This window comes from Nerophis lumbriciformis, linkage group LG21 (genome assembly GCF_033978685.3).
Source record: "Nerophis lumbriciformis linkage group LG21, RoL_Nlum_v2.1, whole genome shotgun sequence".
In the NCBI taxonomy this organism is placed as follows: Eukaryota; Metazoa; Chordata; class Actinopteri; order Syngnathiformes; family Syngnathidae; genus Nerophis; species Nerophis lumbriciformis.
Genome location: NC_084568.2, coordinates 42,400,001 through 42,412,500, shown reverse-complemented (window position 1 = coordinate 42,412,500; position 12,500 = coordinate 42,400,001). Strand labels below are relative to the sequence as shown.

Genomic DNA, 12,500 nt, shown 5'->3' with positions numbered 1-12,500 from the left:
TCTTTTACTTGAAAGTAATCATGTATTACTACATTGTTATATAAGTTAGGTTTATTAGTACATTATTATATAAGTTACATTTATTAGTATATTTTTATATAAGTTACATATATTAGTATATTATTATATAAGTTACTTTTTTTAGAACATTATTATGAAAGTTACATGTATTAGTACATTATTATATAAGTTACATTTATTAGTACAATATTATATACGTTACATGTATTAGTACATTATTATATAAGTTACATTTATTAGTACATTATTATATAAGGTACATTTATTAGTACATTATTATATAAGTTACATGTATTAGTACATTGTTATATAAATTACATTTATTAGTACATTATTATATAAGTTACATTCATTAGTACATTATTATACAAGCTACATGTATTAGTACATTATTATATAAGTTAAATTTATTAGTACATTATTATATAAGTTACATTTATTAGTACAATATTACATACGTTACATGTATTAGTACATTATTATATAAGTTACATTTATTAGTACATTATTATACAAGTTACATGTATTAGTACATTATTATATAAGTTAAATTTATTAGTACATTATTATATAAGTTACATTTATTAGTACAATATTATATAAGTTACATTTATTAGTACATTATTATATAAGTTACATTTACTAGTACATTATTATATAAGTTACATTTATTAGTACTTTATTATATAAGTTACATTTATTAGCACATTATTATATAAGTTGCATTTATTAGTACAACATTATATAAGTTACATGTATTACTACATTATTATATACGCTACATTTATTAGTACATTATTATATAAGTTACATTTATTAGTACATTATTATATAAGTTACATGTATTAGCACATTATTATATAAGTTACATTTATTAGTACATTATTATACAAGTTACATGTATTAGAACATTATTATATAAGTTAAATTTATTAGTACATTATTATATAAGTTACATTTATTAGTACATTATTATATAAGTTAAATTTATTAGTACATTATTATATAAGTTACATTTATTAATACATTATTATATAAGTTAAATTTATTAGTACATTATTATATAAGTTACATGTTTTAGTACATTATTATATATGTTAAAATTATTAGTACATTATTATATAAGTTACATTTATTAGTACATTATTATATAAGTTACATTTATTAGTACATTATTATAATAAGTTACTTTTATTAGTACATTATTATATAAGTTACATGTATTAGTACATTATTACATAAGTAACATGTATTACTACATTATTATATACGTTACATTTATTAGTACAATATTATATAAGTTACATTTATTAGTACATTATTATATAAGTTACATTTATTAGTACATTATTATATAAGTTATATTTATTAGTACAATATTATATAAGTTACATTTAGTAGTACATTATTATATACGTTTCATTTATTAGTACATTATTATATAAGTTACATTTATTAGTACAATATTATATAAGTTACATGTATTACTACATTATTACATAAGTTACATGTATTACTACATTATTATATACGTTACATTTATTAGTACAATATTATATAAGTTACATTTATTAGTACAATATTATATAAGTTACATTTATTAGTACATTATTATATAAGTTACATTTATTAGTACATTATTATATAAGTTGCATTTATTAGTACAATAATATATAAGTTACATTTAGTAGTACATTATTATATACGTTACATTTATTAGTACATTATTATATAAGTTACATTTATTAGTACAATATTATATAAGTTACATGTATTACTACATTATTACATAAGTTACATGTATTACTACATTATATACGTTACATTTATTAGTACAATATTATATAAGTTACATTTAGTAGTACAATATTATATAAGTTACATTTATTAGTACATTATTATATAAGTTACATTTATTAGTACATTATTATATAAGTTACATTTATTAGTACATTATATAAGTTACATTTATTAGTACATTGTTATATAAGTTGCATTTATTAGTACAATATTATATAAGTTACATGTATTACTACATTATTATATACGTTACATTTATTAGTACATTATTATATAAGTTACATTTATTAGTACATTATTATATAAGTTACATTTAGTAGTACAATATTATATAAGTTACATGTATCATTACATTATTATAAAAATTACATTTATTAGTACAATATTATATAAGTTACATTTATTAGCACATTATTATAAAAGTTGCATTTATTAGTAGAATATTATATAAGTTACATGTATTACTACATTATTATATACGTTACATTTATTAGTACATTATTATATAAGTTACATTTATTAGTACAATATTATATAAGTTACATGTATTAGTACAATATTATATAAGTTACATTTATTAGTACTTTATTATATGTTACATTTATTAGTACATTATTATATAAGTTACATTTATTAGTACATTATTATATAAGTATATATATAGTAAGTGCATGTTAAAACTCTACTATGCAAAGCCAAAGCCATTTATCAACAACACCCAGAAACGCTCATCTAAGATGAACTGATGTAAAGTGGAAAAGTGTTCTATGGTCTGACGAGTGCACATTTCAAATTGTTTTGGGAAACTGTGGATGTCGTGTCTTTCGGACCAAAGAGGAAAAGAACCATGTGGACTGTTCTAGGGTGAAAGTGTAGAAGGCAGCATGTGTGATGGTATGGGGGTGTATTAGTGCCCAAGACATGGGTAACTTACACATCTGTGAAGGCACCATTAATGCTGAAAGGTACATAAAGGTTTTGGAGCAACATATGTTGCTTATCATGGACGCCCCTGCTTATTTCAGCAAGACGACGCCAAGCCACGTGTTACAACAGTGTGGTTTCGTAGTAAAAGTGTCACGACTTGATCTTGGGAGTTTGCTTGAAAGTTGGCACGGGCGAGATGGGAATGAAGGTACATGATTTATTTAAAGACTATAAATACAAAAAAAAGGATCAAACAAAAAGCGCGCACAGTGGCGGAGAATAAACTATGAAAAACAAAAAGACTATAAACATGGAACCAAAACTTACTTTGACAAGGGACATGAAGCAGGATCTTAGAGGAATGGACAGAGCATAAATGTGGTGCGAGGTCGTCAGGACGAACAACAGAAAATGAATGAACTTAAATACTTATGGACATGATTAACAGCAGGTGCGTGACTCAAAACAGGTGCATGACATGACAGGTGAAACTAATGGGTAACTATGGTGACAAAACAAAACTGCACAAAAAGTCCAAAAATAAAACCTGATTACACAGACATGACAAAAAGAGTGCGGGTACTAGACTGGCCTGCCTGTAGTCCAGACTAGGGCTGCAGCTAACGATTATTTTTCTATCGATTAATCTATAGATTATTTTTTTCGATTAATCGGTTAATCTATAGATTATTTTTTCGATTAATCTATAGATTATTTTTCCTTTTACCGATTTTTTTTTTAATTTAAAATGAAGAGGAAAAAATAAATGTAGGCCAGTTTTTTCAAAAGGCATGGCTTTTATTTACAAAAAAAAAAAGTATGGCCACTCAGTCAACATTGACAACAACATGACAAAATATTCTGTAACAATGTAAACATTTAAAACTTTTAACATTTAACAAAATTAAAAGTAGCTTATTTGCTTTTTAATGTGCAAATATAAAAGTAAACATCCAGTGCAAATCTTAATATTCTGGAATAGTATAAGCATTTCAAAAGTAAAAGTATTGCTTATTTTGCTTTAAAATGTGCAAAAATAAAGATAAACATCCAATACAAAAAAGTGCAAAACGGAAATATTCTGTAACAAGTGTAAACATTTCAACAAAAGTAAAAGTATTGCTTATTTGCTAAAATGTGCAAAAATAAAGCTAAACATCCAATACAAAAAAGTGTACAGTGTAAACATTTCAACAAAAGTAAAAGTATTGCTTATTTTGCTTAATAACACAACAATGATAGTATGATTAAAGTGAAAGTTAATTGTTGGTTTGTACATAGTATATGTAACTGTTAATGTTGTAAAAGGTATTTGCACAACTAATTAACGTTAGCGTTTGTGACACGTCTTGTGCCGTGGGGTTCTTTCAGGACCGACAGACTGAACGCCAGACGGCTTTGCCAGGTTTACAATCTTTTAATTTTACACAAAGTCTTTTCTCTTCCAACTGCGTGGATCGCGCACCTGGGCACGATTGCGGCGTCGCTCCCGGCGCACCCCGCCTCGCCGCTCGCTCGCCGCCGCCGCCTCTCCACAGCGTTAAAGAGGAGCGCGTCTTTGTAAACACTGAACAGGCACGCCAAACGCGCCTCTCAGAGCGAAACGGTGCTTTAGTTTATGAATTTACAACGCAGATACAAATGACACATTCATGTTTTTGTGTAATGATGACAACGTATACGCACGCGGACGATTGACTTGTTGATGGTGATGGCAAGAACGCTGTCGGGGGTTTTCTTTTCAAATGTTCGTTCATAGCCGTTGTGCTGCTATGATAGGCCATTTCCGATACAACAACATTATTAGGCCGTTTATTGAAATACTCCCACACTTTTGACGACTTTTGGCGTGCTTTTTTCCCCTCGCTCGCATCGTCTGCTTTGCGCTCCGCCATGACAGTAAAGTAGTGTGACGTAAATATGCGACGCGCCGACGCACAAAAACGGCGTCGACGTATTTACGTAACCGATGACGTCGACTACGTCGACGCGTCGTTTCAGCCTTAGTCCAGACATTGAAAATGTGTGAAGGCTAAAATATGAGAAGGGAGACTGTTGAACAACTTAAGCTGTACATCAAGCAAGAATGGGAAAGAATTCCACTTCAAAAATGTGTCTCCTCAGTTCCCAAACCTTTACTGAGTGTTGTTAAAAGGAAAGGCCATGTAACACACTGGTAAAAATGCCTTTTCTGACACGTGTTGCTGCCATTAAATTGATTATTTGCAAAAAAAAATAACAACATGAAATATCTTGTCTTTGCAGTCTATTCAATTGAATATAAGTTGAAAAGGATTTGTTGTATTCTCTTTTTATTTACCATTTACACAACGTGACAACTTCACTACTTTTGTAGTTTGTAGCTGGGGAGAGGAAAGTCTTCCCTGCTTAGGCTGCTTCCCCCGCGACCCGACTTGGGATAAGCGGAAGAAGATGGATGGATGGGTAAAGTAGACATATTTTCATTTATTTATTTGAACCTTTATTTAGCCAAAATATGTCATTGAGATGACAAATGAGAGGATTGTGTTTAGTAGTAAGCAGAGGTGGGTAGTAACGCGCTACATTTACTCCGTTACATCTACTTGAGTAACTTTTGGGATAAATTGTACTTCTAAGAGTAGTTTTAATGCAACATACTTTTACTTTTACTTGAGTATATTTATAGAGAAGGAACGCTACTTTTACTCCGCTACTTTTACTCCGCTACTTTTATCTACATTCAGCTCGCTACTCGCTACTAATTTTTATCGATCTGTTAATGCACGCTTTGTTTGTTTTGGTCTGTCAGACAGACCTTCAAAGTGCCTGCCTTACTGGTGACGTTTCACTCCGTTCCACCAATCAGATGCAGTCACTGGTGACGTTGGACCAATCAAACAGAGCCAGGTGGTCACATGACCTGACTTAAACAAGTTGAAAAACTTATTGGGGTGTTACCATTTAGTGGTCAATTGTACGGAATATGTACTGTACTGTGCAATCTACTAATAAAAGTTCCAATCAATCAATCAAAAGTGTGAAGGAAAAAAGACCCTTTTTTATTTCAACCGTACATCCCGTCAAAAGCCTAAAGACTGACTGCACAGTTCCTGTCTTCACAATAAAAGTGCCGCTCCATCGCGCCTGCGCTTTCAAAACAAGAGTCTCCGAAAGCCAGCGCAAACAAGCTAGCAAGCTACGGAGTTTGCCGCCAATGTGTTTCTTGTAAAGTGTATAAAAACGAATATGGAAGCTGGACAAATAAGATGCCAAAAACCAACCACTTTCATGTGGTATTAGACAGAAAGGAGGAACTTTTTTTCTCCTCCATTTGAAAACGTGGACGTTATCATCACTACTGTCTGATTACAATCAATGCAAGTCATCAGAATCAGGTAATACACCAACTTATATTCTTGTCTTCATGAAAGAAAGGAATCTATATGTGTTAAACATGCATGTATATTCATTAAAACACCTTTAACATGTAAACAAAAACGGCAAAATAAATAAATATAAATTATATACTGTATATATATATATATATATATATATATATATATATATATATATACCCAACACAACACTCCAATACGTGCACCATGACAGCAACCACCCACCCACCACCACGAAAAGAATACCTACCGGAATCAATAAAAGGCTATCGATGCTGTCATCTAGCAAAGCTGAATTTGACCAAGCAACCCCCCCGTACCAAAAAGCCCTTGATGAAAGCGGATACAATTTCACCCTCACCTATGTACCCACGCCAGGAAACCAGCCAAAAAAGAACAGAAAACGAAACGACATCATCTGGTACAACCCCCCATACAGCAAAAACGTCTCAACGAACATTGGACACAAATTCCTCAATCTGATTGACAAACACTTTCCCAAAGACAACACCCTAAGAAAAGTATTCAACAAGAACAACATTAAATTGAGCTACAGCTGCATGAACAATATACGACAAATCATCTCAAACCACAACAAAACAATTGCAAATGAGCCGTCGGCCCTCAGACAGAGCGACTCCAAAACCAACAAAGGATGTAATTGTCGAAAGAAACCTGATTGCCCTCTCAACGGGGGGTGCTTACAAACATCAGTTGTCTACCAATCTAAGGTAACACGCAAGGACATTAACACATCCGACACATATGTAGGATTAACCGAGGGAGAATTCAAAACCAGATGGAACAATCACAAGGCTTCTTTCAGGAACCAAAAACCTGCGAAATACCACAGAACTCAGCAAACACATTTGGGACCTCAAAGACAATAATGTTGAATATTCAATAACATGGCAAATTCTTGCATCCAGCACACCTTACAATAGTGGTAATAAAAGATGCAACCTATGCTTGAAAGAGAAGCTGTTTATTATTTACCGTCCAGACCTGTCATCCCTCAACAAGCGCAGCGAAATTGTAACAGCATGCCGCCATAGACGGAAACACCTCCTAGGTAACACATGAGCCAATCACCACGCCCCTAGGCCAGCCTGTACCCACCCACTCTGTGCCCTATATAAACCATGGTATGCGAATGCTCCCATTAAAATCTCCTGACGATTGAGGGAACCCCTCATGAAACAGGCCTGTAGAGATGAAATAGTCTTGTGATTTTTTTCCCACACACAGTTACTCAGTACTTGAGTAGTTTTTTCACAACATACTTTTTACTTTTACTCAAGTAAATATTTGGGTGACTACTCCTTACTTTTACTTGAGTAATAAATCTCTAAAGTAACAGTACTCTTACTTGAGTACAATTTCTGGCTACTCTACCCACCTCTGGTAGTAAGTAAAGTTGGACTTGCAGTGTTTAGTGGGCCTGCAACATAAGGCACATCCCACACTTGCAAGATAAGGAACATCCCACACTTGGACACTTGAAACATGGCGAAGCGCTGTTGGGCCTCTTATCCCGTGGTGTGGTGTGGTGTGGTGTGGTGTGGGGGTGACTGGGCCCGCTGTAAATAAAGCCTTAAACAAGCGGCCCCTTGGCACTGGAACGGCCACAAATGAAAGGCCACCCGCACACACTGGGCCAGATTGTCACTTTATTACTGGAATGAATTGAGCGGCGGCCCAGGGGCGACGGAGAAGGATGTGGACTTGGTTTATCTGAGCCGTGCAGACTCTTTCTGTAATGAACTCAAGCATTTCTCATTAAAGCGTTTACTGGCCGGCTGCTCGCTAACAAAGTCCTCCGTGTTGGCGCCACAACACCTCAAGATTATCATCAAAAACATATTTGTTATCAATTGACTTTGACCTTTTGCAGGAAATACCAACGCTCCTTCCGGCCCAGACTCCTTTTCACTGAGGGCCGCTTTTAACAATGACCAATATATATATATATATATATATATACATGTACTAGTATAGTACTAATGAATACAAAATGGTACTTTACTCTGTTTGAAAAGTACCGCTTCTGTCTATCTGTGTTGGCCCTGTGATGGGGTGGCGTCTTGTCCAGGGTGTACACCGCCTTCCGCCTGAATGCAGCTGGGACAGGCTCCAGGACCCCCGCCACCAAGCGGTAGAAAATGGATGGATGGATGGATGGGTCCCCAATTTTATTTGACTATTTTGACGGGCATGACGGCACGTGGTGACTTTGCTGGTTTTACGAGCAGAGGAGCATGTTCGGCAGCGCACACACACAGAGTACTTACAAGCAGACACAGTGTGTAGATACATGAATAAATATACTGTATATATATATATATATAATATATAATCTCCTGACGATTGAGTGTACCCCCCCTCATGAAACAGGCCTGTAGAGATGAAATAGTCTTGTGATTTTTTCCCCCACACATATATATATATATATATATATATATATATATATATATATATATATATATATATATATATATATATATATATATATATGAATGATGTATATATATATATATATATATATATATATATATATATATATATATATATATATATATATATACATCCATCCATTTTCTACCGCTTGTCCCTTTTTTGGGGTCGTCGGGGGTGCTGGAGCCTATCTCAGCTGCATTCGAGAGGAAGGGGTGTACACCCTGGACAAGTCGCCATATATAGCTATATATATATATATATATATATATATATATATATATATATATATATATATATATATATATATAGCTATATATATATATATATAGCTATATATATATATATATATATATATATATATATATATATATATATATATATATAGCTATATATATATATATATAGCTATATATATATATATATATATATATATATATATATATATATATATATATATAGCTATATATATACATATATATATATATACACATATATATATATATATATACACATATATATATATATGTATGTATATATATATATACACAGTATAATGTTGAGTAAATAATACAGTAGAAAGGTGAGTAAATATTTCAGTATAAAAGTGAGTAAATATTACAGTAAAAAGGTGAGTAAATACTACAGTATAAAAGTGAGTAAATACTACAGTATAAAGGTGAGTAAATATTACAGTATAAAAGTGAGTAAATACTACAGTATAAAGGTGAGTAAATAGTACAGTATAAAAGTGAGTAAATATTACAGTAGAAATGTGAGTAAATATTACAGTATAAAGGTGAGTAAATACTACAGTATGAAAGTGAGTACCGGTAAATATTACAGTATAAAAGTGAGTAAAAACGACAGTATAAAGGTGAGTAAATACTACAGTATAAAAGTGAGTAAATATTACAGTATAAAAGTGAGTAAATATTACAGTATAAAAGTGAGTAAATACTACAGTATAAAGGTGAGTAAATACTACAGTATAAAGGTGAGTAAATATTACAGTATAAAAGTGAATAAATAGTACAGTATAAAGGTGAGTAAATATTACAGTATAAAAGTGAGTAAATATTACAGTATAAAAGTGAGTAAATATTACGGTATAAAGGTGAGTAAATACTACAGAATAAAAGTGAGTAAATATTACAGTATAAAAGTGAGTAAATAGTACAGTATAAAAGTGAGTAAATATTAGAGTATAAAAGTGAGTAAATGTTACAGTATAAAGGTGAGTAAATACTACAGTATAAAGGTGAGTAAATATTACAGTATAAAGGTGAGTAAATATTACAGTATAAAAGTGAGTAAATAGTACAGTAAAAAAGTGAGTAAATATTAGAGTATAAAAGTGAGTAAATAGTACAGTATAAAAGTGAGTAAATATTAGAGTATAAAAGTGAGTAAATAGTACAGTATAAAAGTGAGTAAATATTAGAGTATAAAAGTGAGTAAATGTTACAGTATAAAGGTGAGTAAATAGTACAGTATAAAAGTGAGTAAATAGTACAGTATAAAGGTGAGTAAATAGTACAGTATAAAAGTGAGTAAATACTACAGTATAAAGGTGAGTAAATATTAGAGTATAAAGGTGAGTAAATATTACAGTATAAAAGTGAGTAAATATTACAGTATAAAAGTGAGTAAATAGTACAGTATAAAGGTGAGTAAATATTACAGTATAAAGGTGAGTAAATATTAGAGTATAAAAGTGAGTAAATATTAGAGTATAAAAGTGAGTAAATATTAGAGTATAAAAGTGAGTAAATATTAGAGTATAAAAGTGAGTAAATATTAGAGTATAAAAGTGAGTAAATATTACAGTATAAAAGTGAGTAAATATTAGAGTATAAAAGTGAGTAAATATTAGAGTATAAAAGTGAGTAAATATTACAGTATAAAAGTGAGTAAATAGTACAGTATAAAGGTGAGTAAATATTACAGTATAAAGGTGAGTAAATAGTAGAGTATAAAAGTGAGTAAATATTAGAGTATCAAAGTGAGTAAATAGTACAGTATAAAAGTGAGTAAATAGTACGGTATAAAAGTGAGTAAATATTAGAGTATAAAAGTGAGTAAATATTAGAGTATAAAAGTGAGTAAATATTAGAGTATAAAAGTGAGTAAATATTAGAGTATAAAAGTGAGTAAATATTAGAGTATAAAAGTGAGTAAATATTAGAGTATAAAAGTGAGTAAATATTAGAGTATCAAAGTGAGTAAATAGTACAGTATAAAAGTGAGTAAATAGTACAGTATAAAAGTGAGTAAATATTAGAGTATAAAAGTGAGTAAATATTAGAGTATAAAAGTGAGTAAATACTACAGTATAAAAGTGAGTAAATATTAGAGTATAAAAGTGAGTAAATATTAGAGTATAAAAGTGAGTAAATATTAGAGTATAAAAGTGAGTAAATACTACAGTATAAAAGTGAGTAAATATTAGAGTATAAAAGTGAGTAAATATTAGAGTATAAAAGTGAGTAAATATTAGAGTATAAAAGTGAGTAAATACTACAGTATAAAAGTGAGTAAATATTAGAGTATAAAAGTGAGTAAATATTAGAGTATAAAAGTGAGTAAATATTAGAGTATAAAAGTGAGTAAATATTAGAGTATAAAAGTGAGTAAATATTAGAGTATAAAAGTGAGTAAATATTAGAGTATAAAAGTGAGTAAATACTACAGTATAAAAGTGAGTAAATATTAGAGTATAAAAGTGAGTAAATATTAGAGTATAAAAGTGAGTAAATATTAGAGTATAAAAGTGAGTAAATATTAGAGTATAAAAGTGAGTAAATATTAGAGTATAAAAGTGAGTAAATATTAGAGTATAAAAGTGTGTGTGTGTGCAACACACACCTTGGAGGAGGCGTCACATTCCTGGCAGATCCAAGCATATCCTGTCTGTTTGGGAGATTTCTTGAGTGGAGGATCCAGACAACCAAAGTGGTAGCAGAGATGGCACTCGTCACACCTGAGCACACACATCAGGTGACAGCTGTCAATCATCAACAATACTGATCACCTATTGGTCCACGCCCACATTGGCCTGTCATGATGTGCTTGGCAAAAATCATAAAGACTACATAAATATATTATACTGTACATACTATAGAATGACTACATAAATACTACTATAGAAATACTACATATACTGTATACATACTATAGAATGACTACATAAATACTACTATAGAAATACTACATAAATATATTATACTGTATACATACTATAGAATGACTACATTAATACTACTATAGAAATACTACATAAATATATTATACTGTATACATACTATAGAATGACTACATAAATACTGCTATGGAAATACTACATAAATATATTATACTGTACATACTATAGAATGACTACATAAATACTACTATAGAAATACTACATAAATATATTATACTGTATACATACTATAGAATGACTACATAAATACTGCTATGGAAATACTACATAAATATATTATACTGTACATACTATAGAATGACTACATAAATACTACTATAGAAATACTACATAAATATATTATACTGTATACATACTATAGAATGACTACATAAATACTACATACATATATTATACTGTATACATACTATAGAATGACTACATAAATACTACTATAGAAATACTACATACATATATTATACTGTATACATACTATAGAATGACTACATAAATACTACTATAGAAATACTACATACATATCTTGTACTGTATACATCCTTTAGAATGGTTTCATAAATACTACTATAGAAATACTATACAATTACAACATTCATACTACAGAAATGGTACCAAAATATTACATAAATAGTATTGAAATACTACGTAAATCCTTTAGAAATACCTAATAAATACTGTATAGATACTATAGAACAACTATAAACTATGTTCATATGCAG

The 12,500-nt window shown here is 30.2% G+C and overlaps 1 protein-coding gene across 2 annotated transcripts in view; it reads right to left on the bottom strand.

Moving 5' to 3' along the window:
* The window catches only part of phf14 (PHD finger protein 14), a 172,956-nt gene that overhangs the window by 1,050 nt on the left and 159,406 nt on the right, over nt 1–12,500 (bottom strand). For both annotated transcript variants that reach the window (XM_061982345.2, XM_061982346.2), the window contains exon 17: nt 11,448–11,562. In XM_061982345.2, coding sequence (XP_061838329.2) covers nt 11,448–11,562 — 115 coding nt within the window. The remainder of the gene's footprint in view (nt 1–11,447; nt 11,563–12,500) is intronic.